The 21,112-nt window shown below is 37.4% G+C and overlaps 2 protein-coding genes across 7 annotated transcripts in view; one reads left to right on the top strand and one right to left on the bottom strand.

The window, feature by feature from the left end:
- LOC110015877 overlaps positions 1–21,112 on the bottom strand; it is a 755,614-nt gene that overhangs the window by 488,933 nt on the left and 245,569 nt on the right. The gene's annotated exons all lie outside the window — the stretch shown is intronic.
- The window catches only part of csmd3 (CUB and Sushi multiple domains 3), a 478,616-nt gene that overhangs the window by 444,684 nt on the left and 12,820 nt on the right, over positions 1–21,112 (top strand). For all 4 annotated transcript variants that reach the window (XM_023959656.1, XM_023959655.1, XM_023959654.1 and 1 more), the window contains 9 exons: positions 883–1,056; positions 2,089–2,274; positions 2,392–2,565; positions 9,149–9,331; positions 9,469–9,645; positions 12,891–13,070; positions 13,569–13,742; positions 13,928–14,101; positions 20,007–20,080. In XM_023959656.1, the coding sequence (XP_023815424.1) occupies positions 883–1,056; positions 2,089–2,274; positions 2,392–2,565; positions 9,149–9,331; positions 9,469–9,645; positions 12,891–13,070; positions 13,569–13,742; positions 13,928–14,101; positions 20,007–20,080 (1,496 nt within the window). The remainder of the gene's footprint in view (positions 1–882; positions 1,057–2,088; positions 2,275–2,391; positions 2,566–9,148; positions 9,332–9,468; positions 9,646–12,890; positions 13,071–13,568; positions 13,743–13,927; positions 14,102–20,006; positions 20,081–21,112) is intronic.

Raw genomic sequence — 21,112 nt, 5'->3', positions numbered from 1 at the left:
TCCACAGACAACCGTGTATTTTATATGTTCAGACAAACATGCTTGTACGCAGGTTTTATTCATACTTGGACAATCTTAAAATTATTTAATTCAAAACTTACTGCACACCTTTGTATACTGCCCACCTGTGGACAAATTATAGGGCAACCAGCATGAAGTAGCCTATACTGATGCCCTAAGGATTTTATTAAAACAGCCTCGGTGGTGCAGTTTAAGCAGTTTGCTTGTTGGTGCTAGAGTTTATACTCTCCAAGCTTTATTAAGACATTTTTTTTTATTTATCTTCTTAATGTTTCAAAAATTAAAATCATTTTAAATCTCACCAATGTAAAGTACAGCACTTTTAGATACCAATCCCCTTATTGGAGGTTTTGGTATGGTCTTATTTTTTAAACTTTTAAGTCTTTTTTTTTTTTTTTTTTTAAGTCATGATACTTATTACATGGTTGATACTTATGTTATTTTACTGTTCCCATACTTTTATGTCATTTTTTAAATATTTCTATGTCATTGTTTTTTATACTTTTATGACATTGTTTTAAAAAAATATTTTTTATGTAATTGTTTTATACTTGTTTGAGTGTTTTATTTTTATCCTTAAATCTCTTTTATGTTTTGTGTATTTTGTGGCAAATGGACCTTGAGTCTGTAATTATTATTATTTATAAGGCGCACCAAAATATAAGATGCATCAAGCGAGACAGAAGTGCTGAGAAAAGTCCTTCAGTCAGACTTCACTTCTCCAAATTGCTTTAACATCAGTAATCACAACCCAATCCATATCATTTTTGAAAATAATTAAGGCTTTTGAGTGCGCCTTAAAGTGCTGAAAATGCACTGTATATTAAGCCTATTTAACAATTGTTTTGTTGTTTTTTCTAGCAATCAGCTGTGGCCATCCAGGAAGTCCCATATATGGCCGCACGGTGGGAAACGGCTACAACCTCAACAATGTGGTCAGCTTTGTATGTAATCGGGGATATGAGATGGAGGGGCCCGCACATGCTCAATGTCAGGCCAACCGCCAGTGGAACCACCCGCCTCCTACGTGTAAAGGTGGGGAGAAAAGTTGAGTGTATTCACCCCCAACTTTTTTTCTCCCTAACTTTTGACATCACCCTGACACTTTGCTGTCTTTACCCCAACCTTTTTTTCCTTTAGTTAGTTTTGAACTGGCAAACTAAACACCACTTTTTCTGTTAAAACCTTTACAAGAGGAATAAAAGTACTTCATTATGAGTCTCCCCTTAAAGACCCACTGTGATTTTTAACATGATCTTGTGGCCTTTTTTTGGTAATGGAGGAAATATATTTAGAAAAGTATGTATTTAATCAACTCAAAGTGAATCAGGAGCAGATGGAAAAAAAAGTAGTTTAAAAAAAACCTTATTTGTACCATAAAAAGACGCTGGGTGGGCCACAAGCTCCTACGCCAAGCTCCCAATAACATGGTGGGGAAGGAAATCGGGGTTGTTCCACTCCAATGGTACCACCCACAACTCAAAGTTCTTATGCTTATACTTGCAAATTTCAAATTTGAACTACTGCTGCTCTGTAGAAACTATGTCCTAGAAAATGACACAGCCTTACACGTGTGTTTTGTTTCATCTTGGCTAAGAACGACATAATTATAATTAAAAAACCACCAGGAACAAATTTTACTGTAAATTTTGTGTTGTTGTTTGCACCGTCTTCTCCATTTGCATTTAGGTCTATGTGCAAATCAGCAGCATACTACACAGTTAAAAAAATGAGGTGCCAGTAAACGGAGTAAAATCGAGGTGCATAATTACATCAAGCCCTAAAGCAGGGTGGCGGATCCTATAGACCCACCTGCCTTATAGTATCATCACTCCCGCATTTACCCTTTAAAACTATAGCTCCATTGATTTCTTCCCTTTTTTCCCCACATCCTTCTTAGTCTGCCCTCCATTACCACACGGAAATGGATTAGAAATGCAAAACACTGCAAAAAAAAGAGGGAAAGAGAAATGACCCTCTCTGGTTTATGCCAAATAACACATGCATTTTTCCTGTCTTCTTTTTGTCTATTTGTGTGCATCTGTTTTTGTGTTTCTTTTTGTGTAGTGGTCAATTGCTCTGACCCTGGCATCCCAGCCAACTCCATTCGACAGAGTAAAATAGAACATGGGAACTTTACCTTTGGCACAGTGGTTTTCTACGACTGTAACCCCGGGTATTACCTGTTTGGATCACCTGTACTGACCTGCCAACCTACCGGACAATGGGATAAACCCTTGCCAGAATGTATAGGTTTGTACATAGAAGACATCTTTGTCTCTTTAATTCTTGGCAGCAATCTCATTGACAGGATTTAACAGTCAAAATGACCTGGTTGTCTCTCCTTCCTTTATCTCTCTTGATGTCTAGTTGTAGATTGCGGTCATCCTGGCTCCCCCCCTAACGGAGCGCTGAGTGGAGATAAGTTTACTTTTGGTTCAACAGTTCGATACTCCTGTCTGGGCGGGAGACAACTGAAGGGGGAATCATCCCGGACATGTCAGCTCAATGGGATGTGGAGTTTTCCCATGCCCTTCTGCTCCGGTAACTTTCCCAACCTCTCTGTTGAATACAAAATGTCAAATTTTGCTTTACATGAAGTAGGGATAGATAGGAAATCTAGTTTTAATCACACACCTAAAGGATGGAGATTCTTATCCATACGTCCTCTTTAAAACATTTGTATTGGCCAACAACCTACATGAGGGAGGTTACATACCAATAAATGCATGAGTAAAAAGCAAATACAGTATATCAATTTTTGTCAAAACTTACAAACATGTATTTCTGTTTATGATGAATAGATTTTAGCACAAATTGTATCATTTAGAAGATTAACAAATATTGTTCTGTTAGGTACAAGTCCATTATTTTCTTACAGACTATCTTGTATATCACATTGCTAGGTCTGAAGGTGTCTGCAGACAGGAATAGTTCTGAGCTTCTATCACATGAGCAAACACCTTGGGTTATGTGGTTTGTTGCTGGCTGGCTGGGGTTATGATTACGGCTCAACAGAATGACAGTCTCCCACCTGCTTTCTTATATAACAAGCCGGGTGAGAATGCAATTCAGACAACTTATCTACAAATGCATAGTTATTTACAGAGATTGCCTGGGGAAGGGCAGGGGGCAATGGAGGGTAATAGTTTGGAAAATGATTAAGAAGTGATTCATAGTTTTACCTGGCAGCTCTGCACCAAAGCCCTGCAGAGTTAAGCGTTTAACCCAGGCTTGCTCTGAGAGCAATTGCTTTATACAGCTATATTTGACTTAGACTTAAATAAATCACTTAAAATTCAGTATAGGAAGAAAAGACCTAGTTTATTTTTGTATATAAAGAAAACGATGACATATATCGCATCGTTGTTTTGTTAATACATTTACAATTGACTTCATTTCTATTCATCTCCATTTTTGATTCTTGTTAGGCTCCTTGAAATTTTCATTTTTTTAACTTTTTAACACCGAAGCTTTAACTCCAGCCTTATTTAGTTGAACAGCATAACTCTTCAACTGTTTACCTAATTAACGTACAGTATTTTCTGCACTAGATGGCGCTCTTTAAAGCCTTACTTTTTTTTCCAAAAATGACAGGGCGCCTAATATATAGATTAATAGAAAAAGTTAATACAGATGGATTAATAATATAGTTGGGCCTTATTGTGAATACACTAACGTGGCTAATGTGTAGAGGTGTTGGAGTTGGATAATCGTTTTTAAGTGTTACAAACAAGGTTGGGAGAAGTCACAATAACAATTGTTTTAGGGCAGGGGTGTCAAAGTCATTTTCACTGAGGGCCACATCAGCGTAGCGGCTGTCCTCAAAGGGCCAAATATAACTTATACATGTGACTAAATGTAATGAAAAACAAATGTAACTACTCCTTAATGTTAATAACTGATTATGTATTTATTCTAACGTTTTAAAGTAACAAAGTTGCATAGAAAACATATGTTTGCTTGTTACTCTAGCATAAGTCTTTTTAAATTTTGTCTGCTTGTTAAAACCCACATAACTCCATTAATGAAGGATCATACTGTCCAAGTGAATAAAGAAATATAACATAAAACTGAGCTAGAAGGAACATGTATTACACGGTCAAATGTAACTTTTTGTATGCATACACACATAAGACCTCCAAACATTGAATAGTTGCAACAGCAACAACACATAAATAATATGTAATCAACTAAATATAATTTTTATTATAAGAAATTAAAAACTTTGACGCTCTCGCGGGACACATAAAATGACATGGCGGGCCACGTTTGGCCCCCGGGTCTTGAGTTTGACACATGTGCTTTAGGGTATCAGTCTCAGGGCTCCAGACTAACTTTTTTTACTAGGAGCACTGTGGCCCCCAACTGAAAATTTTAGAGGCACAACCAGAAAATTTAGGGGCGTATACCATAAATCAACATGCTAACCAAATCTACTAATTTCCAATGTATTACGAATAAATACTTTAATAATAGATGCAGAAATTACAATGTGCTGTTTCAAATTCAGTGTCACATTTTATTCTGTACTTTTGAAGATGCAACAAAAAGGTAAACTGACAGCACCATCGCTGTCATGACAGTACAAATAGTAAACAAAATTCCATACATTTAGAATAAAAAAAAGTTTTTAGTAACAATTTGATTACCGTAGTAACCTTTCTGTCATTTTACAGTTTCAAACAATACTTAAATGTATGTAAACATTAGGGGATGGAAATTCATGTCACACCAAATAGGTGCAGCCAAGATGCACAATAATTTGAGATCACCCAGAAGCAAGACCCCAACCTGAGCGAACGCAGCTGGAAATTTAGTACTGCACTGACTGAAAGCTGCCCTTCAGACTACAAAACAATGCATTATGGGACATGTGTCCTGATGGGTTACAGTGATCCCTCGCTATAACGCGGTCTACTTTTCACGGTTTCGCTACTTCACGCATTTGCATCGTGCATTGTGTTCTGCATTCTGATTGGCTAAAAAGTCACTCCGCTTCTTCTCTACCTGCGCGTCAATAACGTTGCAGTTTAATATGTACACGTACGTTAAACAGCTTGCCAAATTTATATTGCGTACGTGCAAATTATCTTGCAATTTGGAGTTTCTCTAAAACCCATAGAAAAAGAGCGACCGAGCAACTGCCTATCACTATGTTCTTCCCCCGAACAAACACACCTGCACCGCGGGCTTCAAAGGGAGAAAACACTGCAGAGCGGAGTCAGGATGCAGCGGCTCAGTCTGTAGAGCAGTGAAATACACCTGAGTCACTATTTGTCCGACTGTACTTTGTATTTGTTTTATAATCATTTTAAATTTTCTCCCGTTTAATCCAAAACTCGGGTCGCGGTGGGCGGGGCTAATCTCCGCGATTTGAAGCCTTCTGTTCACATTGATGATTCAAATTATTATTTGACAGTACAGTACAGAAGTTATTTGTTGAAAAAAACGTTTCTAAAGTACTTTGATTTGTGAAACAAATGCTTGAGCCTGTAAAATGCTTTTTTCTTTCTTTTCAATGTATAATAGAGTATTTAATTGTATAATAATTGTAAAAAAAAATGTTCCTACTTACTGTAAAAACAGTATTGCGGCTAACGTGTAGCATGCTTAACTGTTTTTCCAATTTGTTTGTATGAGTTAATAACAAAGTCACGAGTTAGCGTACTCGCAGTAATGTTTGTTTTTGAGAAACACGGTTGGGTGATAGCATAGTCACAGAAAAAAAAACAGAAAAAGACTGTAATTCCAGTGGATTCTTAAGAAAAGCAGCCTTGGGCTGATATGCAGCACTTTATAACAGGAAGGTGCTTACACAATCAGTGTAGATCAGCTTTTGTTGAAGAGAAAAGCAGTAAACTAGCAACATAAATTTTTGCATAACTGTGCAAAGCTTTTCTCCGCGGCAGAATGATCGCATAAAATGGTGGAAGAGCTACGGTACGTCAAAGACCGTGTGGTATTTAGGTGTCGCCAGTGACATCTGTAGTGTTAAAGAGTTATAATAAAGTGAATAATAATTCATTTGTTTTATGTTATGGGACAGAAATGTGGCATCACGGGTCTTGCTAGTGCTAAGTGCCACATCAGGAAAAACAACTCTATTGAGTTAATTAATAAGCCAATATTTCCATGGGTCTCACAACTGTATGTTGAAAAAATTACTGAAGTTTAAGCAACACTATAAGTTTATTTCTAGGCACAGATTTAAAGGCTTAATTTCATGGGAAGATGCTCTGAGGAAATGGAATCTGGAGGACTGATTTGTGCTGAATAGAGTAGGATTCCTTTTAATAACCTGGTAGTAACCCACAAAGATCTATATTAACCTACAATGTAAAATACTGATTGGATGTTGTTTAAAGTTTCAATGAAATGAGTCTAAAATGGAGTTAGTGATCTGAAACTAACAGGAATTAATCATGTTTTGGCATTAATCATATGCACACATAACCTAATGCAAATTTCACTCCATTAATGAAATGGGCACTACAGGCCAGAAATGGTTGGCCAGCAATATATTAGACCATGGTGAGGCATTTGTGTGCATGTTTGTGTGCAGAGGTGTGTGCGCTTCTTGGATTCTTTGTACGTAAGACAAAAGTTGCTGAAGAGGCAGCTCTACAAGGAGAATCATACATACACTTAGACACACACACACCCTGCCATCCGACTACCCATCAGCAAACATGCACATATGCAGCCCTAGGGGGAGCATATGTCACTTGTCAACAACTTAATGTGTTCACTCTCTTGCTATTTGTAAAATGCCACTTAGCACTTGAATACCACATGAATGTTAACTGAATTAAACTGCAGTCGTCTCATTTTCCAGAAAGCGATTATTTAGGGCTGGGTTAAGAAAATGAATACAAGTTTTATCCGTTTTTACAATTAACTCCATAAATCCATTTTTGTCTTTTTTTTCCCTAAAGGAAAGAAGTGCTTGTTTTAGTTTTTAATTAAAGCTATTATATATTTTACTCGTGAACGTTCCACTGTTGTTTCATTTTGAATAAGTAGTTGTGTGAAATCTCTCTTCATGAAAATGAAAAAATAAGGAAATCTGACAAATGAATCAATATTCATTCACATCGTGTTAAGCAGTAATTTGAATTTAATTGGAAGCTAAATAAGAATAATTCAGAATGTTGAAAATTATATCAAACTTCACAAATGTATTTTTAATTATTTGAAATTAAAGGCAAAAAAACTACAAAACCATGAGGAATTAAGAATGGCTTTATTCACCTTTCACACAATTTCCAGCATGACTTAACCCAATGTCCTCAAGTTAAGCTCAATTTTTCAAACTTTTAGAAAACTACTATTAAACTAGTGTAGTCTTTACTGTACATAAGAACTGGACTGAGTGACATCCCCCCGGGTTCCAAATAGGAAGGACCTGCTGGCTTCAAGAAGCCAAAATCCCATAGACTTGTGTTGAGAAAAAAAAACTATTACACATTATATTTGTCAGAATAACCATTCTTGCTCTGATAACGTTTTTAACATGTTCTTGCTAATCCTAATTTTTCTTTTTTTAAAAGTAAGTCAAGTTATAAACTGACCAATCAGATGCCTTAATAGAAGTAGGTGATGCCTGCTGGCCGCCACATCAAACATTGGAAACATTTGCTTAACAGCTTCTCATGAGCCTGCTTTCAAGTGTTAGGGGTGTGGCCTTCTAACAAGCTCACTTCTAAATGGTGAGACATCACGACATCAAACCTTGACCAATCAGGGACTCTGATTCAGTAGTATTGTTTACATGTGCCAACCACTTAAAAATTGATCATGGAGGACAAATTAATGATTGTGGTTTGTGCCCGACCACATTAATATGACACCAAATCTGTCATATATTGGAATAATAATTATAATAATAATAATAATGGATTGGATTTGTCTGCGCTTTTCCAGATGCTCAAAGCGCTTACAATGTGTCCATTATTCATTCATACTTGGTGATGGTTAGCTACTGATGTAGCCACTGCTACCCTGGGGCAGACTGACAGAGGTGTGCCTGGCAGTATGCGTCTACGGCCCCTGTGACCATTACCAAGACACACTACAGACAGGGAGGTAGAAGTTTCTTGTCCAAGAACACAAAGACTGTTGGCTGGGGGGGACCAGGGATCGAAACACAGACCCTTCTATCATTGGCTGACCCGCTCAACCATCTGAGCCACCGCCCCCAAATAGAGCTATAAAAGAAAAAGCCTGGAGCAAGATCTTTGAGATTTATACCTCTTTGATATTTCGCACCAAGCCTCTTACAACTGTAGGTGACAGATATGTGGTGCTAAACAGTAGCAAAAGAAGAAGCCCCTCCCTGCTTGTCCAATGTGAATACCATAGGCTAAATGCACGTTCAAGAATCTGGATTTGGCCGGTTTTTGAACGTGTCACATGCCCAGCGTGTCCGTAGCTTTGGTGATTGTTTAGAAACAGCTTTGCAAACCTATCCTGTTGTTTTTAATTTACATAATCTTCGAATTAGCCTCTGAAACAAACTCCACTTTTTAAATCCTCTTCTTATTCATTTTCTATACTCAGTGAGGACAGTAATATCCAGCATTGCTGTATGTTTGTGAACAGCACTGTTACTAAGTTGATTATATTTATATCTGTTTTTTCTTAAATCACATTCTTTGGGCCTTATCTTGCATAGTGCACAGTTTTCTTGCCACAGTTATCCCTCTGCCATGGTACCAATCAGCATTCTGTTCCCATTTTATGCTGGCAGTTGAAAATAAAGCGTGTCCGTGTTAGGCAAAGATGCTAATCTGGGGATGGAAATAATCACAGCTTCACTGATCAGCAGGAACTACCTCTGAAATCAGAAGTCAAATCATAATATTTCTCATGAATAAAGAAACCGTGATGGAATGCACTCCTGGCAATGTGCACAACTTTCATCCACTTTATTTGCAAAACATATTTAAAAATCGATCTAAATATTTCAAGTTGAAGCAAATAAAAAATGAAATGGATTCCTGTGCCATAAGAGTCTTACTTTAAAGTAGGATTTGCTTGTATGGACGAAAACATTTTGATTGTTATACATAACTCTGCATAACTTACAGGAACATGTCTCTGTCTTTCTGCTTCGCTTTTGTAGGAGATATCGCCGGCTCTTGCGGTGATCCTGGTATTCCTGCTCAAGGTTCAAGGGAACAAACAGATTTCAAGATTCGCTCAAAAGTGCATTTCACCTGCTCAGAAGGCTATGAACTGATTGGTTCCTCTGAGAGGATGTGCTTCCCCAATGGGACCTGGTCTGGAACACAGCCCTTCTGCAAACGTGAGATGAGAAATCTCAACTAATCCTAGTCTATCCTTCTATCCCCCAGAAGATCTTTTCCACAGGTGTCTCTCTTTGAGCAAAAATGTTCGGATACAAAAAGCTTTTTTTCTTTTATTCTCTCGTGTCTCCTGCAGCTGTTCAGTGTGGTAATCCTGGCACTCCAAGCAATGGCAGAGTGTTTCGCCTGGATGGAACAACTTTCTCTCACTCTGTAATCTACTCCTGCATGGACGGCTACATCCTCACCGGTCCCACCACCCGGTTGTGCCAGGCCAATGGGACGTGGTCGGGAGCACAGCCCAACTGCACCAGTATGTTACCAGTCGAGACCATTAACTATAAAAGAGAACTAGACTAGTGAGTGTGATGTCACGCGGAGAAAATGACCTCCAGCTCCAAACAAATCAAATCTATTTAGTCGCTATTTTTTCGTGATACGGACGTTGCCATGTTGGAACCAGACGACGTTGGTAAGCTGTAATTGGTCCAAGTCTGTCTGAGTAAACATTTCTATGGCAACCACTCTCACCATTCAGAAGTGAGATTCACACCCCTACCACTGAAAGCATGTTTGGGAGAATCTGTCAATCAAAGGTTTCGAACGTTCGATGTGGGGGCCAGAGCACACCACCTGCTTTTACTGATGCATCTGATTGGCAAGTTTATAACTTGCATTATACCATGGTCCGGGTGAATTCTTGATTCTGATTGGCTGCTGGGTGTGCATTAAAAAGTGATAACCGCACGCCCAAAAAAGAAGTTCCGGTCACATATCTTAAATCTTTTGTATCACTGCGCCGGCTTCTTTATAACAACCTTTTGATTCATCATCTGTACAAAAACAAGCGGTAAGAGGAGAACTTTCCCTCTAAACTGATGCTTTATTCAACCCATCGGAAAGATCAGCATATATATATCGCTTTATATCGCCGAATCTTGACTGCAGCAGTGGTGCGGCGCCTTGTCACGTTATCGTGACAAAGCACTGCACCACGTAACAAATAGTCAGCTTTTCGTGAAAAAAGTGATCCAAATCGAAAAAATAAAAACAAGAATAAAGGACTAAAAACTGGTTAATATTTCTTTCTTTCTTAAAGTAGCCATGGTATAAGCGGGTTAATGGCCTTCGAAGTATGCATTATTATTTCACACTTCACGCCGGACGGTTCAGGCTTCCACGGCGTGGGTTAAAAAGTGATAATGCACACTTTGTCGGCCATTAACCCTTATATAAAGAAAACATGTAATGAGGATTAGCACGAACATGTTTAAAAAAGGTAGTAGAGCAAGAATGGTTGAGCTGACGAATAGAATGACTGACTAAGAGCTGTTTATTCCTTTATAGAAGTCTTTGGGATTTTGGCTTCTTGGAGCCAGCGGGCACTTCCTGTTTGGAAGGCGAGGGGGAGGTGTCACTCATTCCAATTCTCATATACAGTCAGTGGTTGTGACTAAGAACTTGTAAACACTAAGAACTCTTTTAGTTTAGATTCAGAGAATCATGTTGTCTTTAGGTGGGTTTTTTTTGGCGAGTGGTATTTTTTATAGATTGGATTTTGAATGTGAAGCTGAATGAAACTTTAATCTCCCTGTCATAGACCTTTTTTATGCCTCCCACCCTCCTTATACTGTCACCAACAAGGAAACAACAAGATCAACAAGGTTCTTTCCACTTTAGTTGTCAATGTTTGTAGTATTATGACTGATGGTTGAATACCTGCAACAATACATTATAAGGCGTAAGCCAGTGGGGTTCGCAGCAATATTCGCTCATGTCATTATTTTAAATGTGAACTTATGAGGTGACTGGGAGGGCAAAGAGCAGTTTCTAAGCTTTATGTCATACTCCCCTCTGACTACATAATTCCTGCTTTGCAGTGACATCAACTCTGCAACCCATAAACATCACCAAAGTCATTATGGGGATTAAGTTGTCCGTCTTTTAAAATATTCTACAGCGTTATAAGGTCTGAGTAATGAAAAGAGCCCGGAATCTTTTTTTTTTTTAACTTACTTTATGGAACGACATGAATAACCTTGACCATTGTTTACTTTAGATAATTTGTTTTTTGAACTCTGTTGGAAAATTCCAAAGTGTAAATAACTCTGTAATATAACATTTTCTTACCGTTTTGAAAGACCGCATGACCGCAGCAATGCTGTATTTAAACAGTCTTTCTTTAGAGCAGATTCTGAATGCACTCCAGAAAATATGTGTTTGTCCAGAAGAATGAAATCACAGTGTTGCCGTTAAGCATCGCATAAACACTTATTTTAACACAAATCTATCTAAAAGTAGTTGAAGTGGTTGTCAGACTATGAAGGACAACACTCTAAATGTACTAACAGGTGAATCTTAATGTTGCTTAAGTGTCTCAGGACAGTCTAAGCTTTTTATTTATTTATTTTTTCATTGGATGTACGGTATCAAGTCCAAAATGATATTATTTATCTCAATGCTCTTTTTTTTAAAAGCATTTCATCAAGTTTTTTTTAAATTTTTTGATCAAACAAGTTTTATCCAGTATTGACGTGTCTAAATGAATCTTTTTTTTTCAAGAGCAGACTAAAAGATGTGTTTTCCTGAAGCCTTCTATCAGGGTTTTTGTTTGTTCGGGAGATTTTCTTGCTATAAAGCAGATAAAAATTGTAGGTGCATAGCTTTTGTTCTTTCTTTGTTTTTAATTTTGGGGGTAAAACAGGTTTTGGATTGAATTGGAATTGATTTATTTTAATTAATCAGAACAAAAACTAAAGACAACAAACAAAAGAGACATACTGTACATACATCTATACATAGATATATCAAACTTAAGAGAACTAGTTAAGGTTTAGATTGGAAATTAAAAATTAAAAATAAACGATACATATCCATATATGATGTCTATATGATTAGTCATAAATCGACATATTTATGCTTATATATACAACGCATGACACACTGAATCCATTAAATGTGAAGTTTGTCAAAATTAGTTAAATGTGTTGTTTGTAAAGGAGTGGGAGGAACCAAACTTATATATTTCCCCCCATATTAAAAGTCAAAATTTTAAAATAAGACTTGCCTCCCCATTGTAAATGACATTCAGTATTAAATTACCTGTGTTCATTTTTTATTTTATTATTATTAATCTTTTGGTATTTTTTGGAATAAATTGAAAGATGCAGACTAAGAGAATAAAGTATTTATTTGACACTTTTTTCAATTAATTTGTCTTTTTCATCCCTTTATTTGATATTTTACAAATGTTTAAGGTTTTTAAAATATGGTGTTTGAGGATCATTTTGATTTTTTGGCTAATACTGAAAATTGAGTTCTTGATTTCATCCAATAAAATACAAATTATAATTCTTTAATTTTTTTTTTCAAAATATTAATCCTGAATATTCTTCATCCTTCTTCAGGTCTACTAATTTAGAAGATTATTTGCTTTATATGAGTTACAAGGAAAATAAAAAGAACAAAAAAGTTATTGCAAATGAAGACCCAACTTGAAAAATTGAACAACCAAAGAGGTAAAAGTATTTTCCTCATTTTGTCCACTCTCCTTTTCAGTGATAAACTGCGGGGATCCTGGTGTGCCGGCCAATGGTCTGCGTTATGGAGAAGACTTTACTATAGGCCAGAATGTTACTTTCCAGTGCCAGCCAGGATACAGGATGGAGGAAGATGGATCACCTGTGAGGATGTGTACCCATAATGGAACATGGAGTGGAAGTATGCCAATTTGCACAGGTAATTCATAAATTTATGCCATATACAGCTCCTTCCAGTTATTTTAAGTGGCTTTCTGTCCTTTGATTGTGGAAAGCTTTTATGGCATGTGTCTGCAGTAGATGGTGTGTCAAATTTCGAGTATTGTGGTGTTGAATTACAAGCACAAAAAGACCAGGATAGTTGTTAATTAACAAAAGGATGACTTAAGAAAAGATTACATTTGAAATTGCTCACCTTTTATTGCTGTTTCATGACAAAAAACAGGAATTTTGACCAAATCTAATGAAACTGATGCTTAATAATTCTACTCCTCAAAAGCTACTATTTTCCCCTTGAAGACTTTATTGCAATTCATTTATGAACTAATTTAAAACCAAGTAGAAATTTGTCACCAATGATGGTGATTTATTTCTACTGTTGGGGGAATTTATGTAGCAGTAGCAAAGAAGCTGTTTAAAAGGACATAAATCAGATTTTCACAACCGCTTTCTCTTCCAAACCTGTCTTTTCTCTCAGCGGTGACCTGCTTGTCTCCCCCTGCCATCAGCAATGGGGCACTGCAGGGCAGTGACTTTGAATGGGGCAGCAGTGTGAGTTACAGTTGCTCACCTGGATACGAGCTCTCCTTCCCCGCTGTCCTGACCTGTGTCTCTAATGGAACTTGGAGTGGAATGCTGCCACAGTGCTTACGTAAGCATATGCACACACAAACATACACATTTAGAAAGCACACCTTTGACTTGGCTCAAGAACCATTATAAAGGGCAGCCAGAAGACCACAATAAAAGATTCTAAATTTGTCCTTAGTTATCCCAGAAGTCTACATTTTTGGTGACAATTAACACATCCTTCTGTTTTGACTTTGCTATTTGCAGCAAAATTTTGTGGGGACCCAGGTACTCCAGTTGGGGGTTCCAGAGAGGGCCGAAGTTTTATCTACCAGTCAGAGGTGTCCTTCAGCTGTTCTCCGCCTTTAATTCTGGTTGGCACAGCAACAAGACGTTGTGAAAGTGATGGTACCTGGAGTGGAACACAACCACGTTGTATCGGTAGGTTTTGCACACGCAGCTTACACAACCTGTACAGATGGTAAATAAAATAAATACAAATTTTGGGGTAGAACATTCTTTTTTTGCGTAAACATGTCGCACAGATTTAATCAACTGAAGAAAAGTTCAATGGTTGATTGACTGATACTTTAGGCCATGACTCCCCTACAAACGTGGAATCACTTACAGTTCAGATGATAAGAAAGAATAAGACGAAGAATGCTAAAAAGAAAATCAGGGTGGTACTTCTTTATGACCAGAATGGTGCAACTCAACCTTAAGTGATTGTCAGAAACTCCACTCCACAACCTGTGTATCCAACCCACTTATCTAACACATTCAGGTTCTCTTAAACACATAAAAACCAAGCCCCCACGTTCCATATGTTAATTGCATGAAAGGTTGGTAGAGTTGAGCCTTTTGCACTTATCTTAATAATTAAAACACATTCAACAATTATGTTGTGGTACATATCCCAACATTGGTGAGAACTTTGCCCTGCTTGATATGTTTCCAGTTTTTGTGTGAGAAGAATCCTAAAATGACCTTATAAAACCAAATATTTAAGCTGGCATTGCATTTATGTCACGAGATGTCTTGTGATTGGAAAATTCGCTATGTGAGGTCGAATTCAACATGGATCCTCATTTTTTGAACTGCTCTTCTTATCGAGTCACTTTTGGCTGGAGCTCCGCCAAGTGTCCCTCAGGCACAAGTGTGTTCCTCACTTCAAAGTCTTCACTAAACCGAAAAACTGTGCTGGTTGGTCGAGAGGAGCTTCCTAACTTCTAAGTGAAAATTTTTAAGGGGTATATTAGTCAAATTAGAATCTTATATATCAAAGCATTGCATAACAAATTGCTTTGTTTGTCTTTTCTTCTATTTTTTCTTTGCTGTACATGTGTTTTGCTTGATAAACAGCGTGATTATCTCACAGAGTCTGACCTGCCTCTACAGCGCTTTGGCATTTGTTTGGAATGGTCTTACTGCACAACTCGTCATTTTTAAAAGAGACTGTTTTTTATTTACACTATTGGAAATGAGTTCCCCTCGAGTTCCCCTCTTTTATGGACTGCATTGGCTTTCAAAGAGCCTGACTTTCATGTAATCGTTTGAAGTGGCCTTGTGCAATAGTTTTCAAGACTTGCAGAAATTTGTTCAAAGCTTTTTTTGTCGTCCTTTTTTTCCTCTTCTTTTTACCTGAAGAATTTTCTGAGGGATGCTATTTTCTTTCTCTGATTGCTTGTTGAGCCACTAAACACTGACCTATGAAGGATTCAAGTATACAAAGGCAACCATTCTAAAGGAAGCTGTGCCCATGCACAATATTAAAAAATGTGTTCTGACACAAGGACTAGACCAAAAATGTTAAGTATGCAAGAAATTATTAGTTAGTGTTTTTCCAACATAGTTTGCCACTTTTTCTAATTTTCCCAAAAATAATTTCAACTTGCGTTGAATCCTGATCTTGGCCAGACATCTATGACCACTTTTGACCGAATCCTATCAATGATGTGTAAAAAAACAAATTTTCCCAATTTAGGACAATGACATAGAGCCTCCATTGAGGACAATTGATGAGTAAAACCGAAATGATCCTACAGCAAATAGAAACAGCAATAAACGCATCAAAAAGGTTTTAGTTTCACACTAAACCATACTGTGGGGCAAAAAATAATAATTTGGCAGTCACTGATTTTACAAGTTGTCCCACTTAGAAGATGAGAGAGGTCTGTAATGCCCCTTATGGATCTGACATGTGAAAGATAGAAAATGGAACCAGGAATTCACAGTGTGAGATTTTTTAAAAATGTATTTGTTTAATGGTGCAGAAAAAAGCTTATAAAAACAAATAAGAATTCTGGTCCTCACGGAACGGTTTCTTCTTCTCTAAGAAGCTCTACTATCCTCTACTCATTACCTGTGTTAATGACAACTGTTTGAACTGCTTATCTAAATAATAAAAACCTGTCCACATCCTTAAACAGTATGACATAACCTCTCCACTATGGCAAGGACCAATGAGCTGTTGAATGACACCAGGAACAAGATTGTAGACCTAAACAAGACTGAGATAAACCAATCTTCAATAAGCAAACGATTACTGGAAAAAATCTCTGACAATCTACCATTATCTGGGACTCTACACAAGATCTTACCTTGTGACGAAGAAACGATCTTGAGATTGGTGAGGAGACCTGAAGAGAGCCAGGATCGCATAGGTGACCAGTAATAACACACACCGTCATCATGACTTCAAATCCTACAGTGCTCAACAGGTCCCTCCTGTTTAAGACAGAACATGTCCAGGCCCGTCCAAAGTTTGCCAGAGACCATCTAGCTCACTTGTGTCAAACTCAAGGCCCAGGGGCCCGCCATTTCATTTTATGTGGCCAGCGAGAGCATAAACGTTTTTGATTTCTTAAATAAAAAAATAAAAAAATGGTGTTTGTTTATTCATATCTAGGGGGAATCAGAGTTGAAATATCAGATTGGGCAACTATACATTAGGACTTAAACACTGTCCATATAACCTAACCTGACAGAACCAAATGGAAAGGATTTATGCTAGAGTAACAAGCAAACCTATGTTCTCTATGCAACTGCAATTGTCAATTTAAAAAGTTACAATAAATAAATAATGAGTTATTTAACATTAAGGAGTAGCTATGTTTATTTTTCATTACATTTAGTTACATTTATAAGTTATATCTGGCCCTTTGAGGACAGCTGCTGTGCTGATGTGGCCCTCAGTGAAAATGAGTTTGACACCCCTGATCTAGATGCTATAGAAGAGGACTGAGAGATATGTGCTTAGAAGAGATTAAAAACACACTATTGGAGAAGTATGCTAAACTGAATACCAAGAACATCATACCCACTGTGAAACAAGTGAGTGGAAATATCAAGCTTTGGGCTACCTTTCTGCAAAAGGGACAGGATAAAAAATCGGTATTAAGGAAAGGATGAATGAGGCCATGTATGATGAAAGTTGGGACATAAACCTCCTTCCATCAGTGAGAGGATGAAACAGGTGAATCTTTTGTCATGACAATGACAAACCACCATGGCAATGGAGTCACCGCTACATAAAAGGCAATTTAAAGAGTTGCCAAACCAGTTTCCGGATGTGTTGCCAAGCGACAGCCCCAAAGCATGACAGCTTTTTAGAGATCTGCATGGCATAATTGGTCAAAATACCAGCAACAGTCTATTCAGACATGTATTTTTTACCTCAGTCATAGACAACCAGGGTTTAATACTTCATTTCTGCACCATTATACAACAAGGTATTTGAATAATGCGATTTTTGACCTTTTTTTCCCCACACTTCATCTGAAGTAGTTGAAGTATGCCTATGATGAACATTATATATGTATCAAGTGGGAGAACTTGAAGAATTGAAGACTACTAAAGTTTTTTGCTTTATAGTAGGCTGGTGCTAAGATTTTTGGAATTGACTGTAAAGAGCAAATGGCAGAAATACCTTGAGGCGGTTCTGTATGTGCATGGATGAATAGCATGCCATTTGATAACACAAATGAAATGGAATGAAAGAAAAAAAAACTGTAAAATGTGCTTTACATGTTTGAATCTGGTTGAATGACTTTCACAGCGTTTGTGTCTCGCCAGTTAGGCATCTGAGGACTCAGCAGCTGAAATGACAAAGGATTGTCACGCACAGCAAAAATGCTATGTCCACACTGTGCAGTGGAGTTCACTCACTGTCTATTTTCCCACGAACACAAAGCTCTCTACTATCCAGCATAAACAACGTTTTATGACAGACACTTGTTTACTGTTTCAATTTGTTCTACTTTTTCTAGAATGTGCAATTAAAAGAAAGAACAACAATACTCTGTGGATTATACTGAATTTTTCTGGAGAAAGCGTAGGCAGTTTAAAAGGAACGTAAAAGTACTGGCTGTTCACATTCGACTATGCAATTGATGATGCTACTCTTGGATCAAGGTTGATAAAAAATTTAAACAATCCTACTGGGTTATTTCAGTGTTTTATATATATAAAGTCATGAAGTTACCTTATCGCCATTATCATCCTGTCAGTCTGTATCTGGAAGTCCCAGTGGATCTTTGCTCTCTTTCACTAATATGATTTATATAAACTGAACGGAAAACGAACGAACTATGTTTGAGGTTCTTTTTGTGTCTGACATTGGGTCTGTCGAGAAAAATGAAGCATTAGAAGCTACATCCACAGTTAGGAGTCTGTTGCTAATTGCTCCACTCTTTCTGAAGTTTAGAAGGCAGAAAAATATTCTTTCTGCCATTGGAGTGCCGTGCTTAGTGCTGTGGAACTGCATTTGCAGTGATGTATGTATCAGAGGATGTTCAATTTGCTGGTCTGCATGTCAATCAAGTGACATACTTCTCTGGCTGATTGCAATTTTAAAAATAATATACACATATAATTTTGTTTATTTGTCTTTGACGGCCCACGATCTACCCACACCTCCATTGGTAGATCCTGATCGACATGTTGAGCACCTCTGATCTACATTATTTGTAATGCAAAAGAGCTTTACTAGCTTTACCTTACGTCTTTATGTCTCACTTTTCATGTCCAATGAAATAAAAAGACAGTCTATGTATACAGTACATGCATTTATCCGCATTCAAAACGTTCACATTCCACGTTGCAAGTCAGTTTGTTGGCTCTACATTCAAAACATATGGCCATTGAAGGCGCATTGAAAGCTAAACCAGTTTAACTTTGACCAATCAGGGACTTGGATTTGGTAGTGACTTATAGGTAACGTCCTTTTTATTTCACAGAATTATATGACAGCAAGTCTTTCATATATCAGGATAGAAAAAAAAGCCGGCAGCAAGATTTAGAGATTTGCACCGCTTTGACATTTCACATCAAGCCTCTTCATACTGTTGGTACATGCGCTAGGACCGGGTGGTGATAGTCCAGTGTGAGCTCCGTATGCTAAGAGCGCGTTCAACAACCGGCGTTCTTGAGGCCGGTGTGAACGTAGCATTACACTTTCTATCATAACAGTGATAGAATTTAAAAAGCAGTCTGTCTATGAAGGCTTGTAGGATTGATGAAAAGACTTGGTATGTAACAGCTGAGAAAGAGGAAGCCTCAGTGTAAGTTTCATCCCATTGCTCCATTTCAGGCTTAAATCTGAGACCAACACTGTTGCACTCACACACAAACACACACACACCCACAATGGGATTCACAGAGCTGCTTCAGTTTTTTATCCATGATCCAAATGAGCTCAGAATGCAGTGCAGTGCTGCCCGCATGTGTGTGAATGTGATTTATTAGTGCGTGATTGTGGCTGTATGTTAGTGTGTGATGTATATTACCATGTGACTGCAACAGAATGAATTCTGAGGTAAAGCAGCCTGCTCCTTAAATAAGACAGACGAGGTTAAAGGAGGGGGTGGGCAAAGAGAGGTGGTGGCATGAAGGGACAGATAGGGGGGAGCAAAAGGAGTGGGCACAAAGAGAGGCAAAAAAAAAGAAGAACACAGAAAGAAGGTTAGAAAAAAAAGAGTTGGGTAGATAGAAAGTTAGAGGAGGAGAGGTAAAGAGAAGTGAAGAGTGAATCTGTCATTTCGGAAGCTGTATTGAATCGAGCTCTGAGTAAGGATGTGCTCTACATGCTGATGACCCTACCGCACACTCACAGACACACACACACACACACACACACCTCTTGGAGCAGGCTGCTTCTTTTTCTGATACATCACTACTGCCCCCTGCTGTCCAGATTACACATATAAGTCACTGTTACCATGACAACATGGAGAAGAATTAGGAAAAAATCGCTTCTTATTTGTATCCCTGATAGATTTTGACTTTAATCACCTAACTTCTGTTTTCTTTTTTAATATTCTCTTTCTTTTTTCTTTTTTTTAATCAGAACCAACAAGAACAAGCTGTGAAAACCCAGGAACTCCACGCTATGGCTCCTTAAATCGGACATTTGGTTTCAAGGTAAGCATCTATTCTAAAGTTTAGTCTTAGTCAACTTTTCTTTTTAAATGAAGATAGAAAGTTATTGTAAGGAAACTTTTAAGAAAAGAACAATATTTTCTCCGTGATAGATAGATAGATAGATAGAGTCTGACCTCAAAAAATTTCAAATTCCTCAAAAAAGAAAAAAAAATCATGTATTTTTCTTTTAGTTGTATTTCAACCTTAACTTTAAGATTTGGTGCTGATATTAATTTTTTTTTTTTTTTTAAATATTCAGATGTAATTAGCAAACTTTTCTTTCTCCTTCGGCTTTTCCCATCAAGGGTCGCCACAGTGAAACAACCTCTCTTTTAAAGATGAATCGCATGGTTAACTTGGCAATGTTTTACGCCGGATGCCCTTCCTGACGCAACCCTCTCAATTTATCCGGGCTTGGGACCGGCACAGAAGCAGAGAAGGGAATAGTTGTAATTAGCAAACAATTGATCTAAAATCTTATGGAATTTAACTGTAAAACTCACTACATTAATTAATTAAGAGAAAATTCAAATTTTCTGGAAATAACATGTTTTTTAAATGCTTTGAACAAACAAATAATAAATTTTTTATTAAATATAGATTGAATCACTTATGATACGTTGGGTGGTTTAGGACGTTTTTGTTCACAAAAATGTGTGTTTGACTTTTGTGAGAAGGAAAAAAAGCACACCTTATTTAGCCACTGTCTCAGATTTGATGCATACATTCTTAACATGGTGTAACTCTGTTGTAAAAAATATTCCTCAATAAATTTTGCATAATTTCAATACACCAAGTACTCATTTGAAATAATAAAAACAATAGAAAAGTTATTCCCACCCTAAAGTTTTGAAAAAGTCATTTTGAAATGAGCAGGATAAGCCCCTCTACTGCCCCTAGTGGAATGATGATGAACTACGGGTCAGAAATCAAGTACGAAGTTGTGTCCAATTGGTTTTTAAGGAAAGTTTGGATCATGCAAATGAGATAGGGGTGTCAGAAATGTGTGCATCAAATAAGATACTAATGGTT

This window comes from Oryzias latipes, chromosome 11 (genome assembly GCF_002234675.1).
Source record: "Oryzias latipes chromosome 11, ASM223467v1".
NCBI lineage: Eukaryota > Metazoa > Chordata > Actinopteri > Beloniformes > Adrianichthyidae > Oryzias > Oryzias latipes.
Note: the sequence above shows the minus strand (reverse complement) of the source record. Positions and strands in the feature narration are given on the sequence as shown.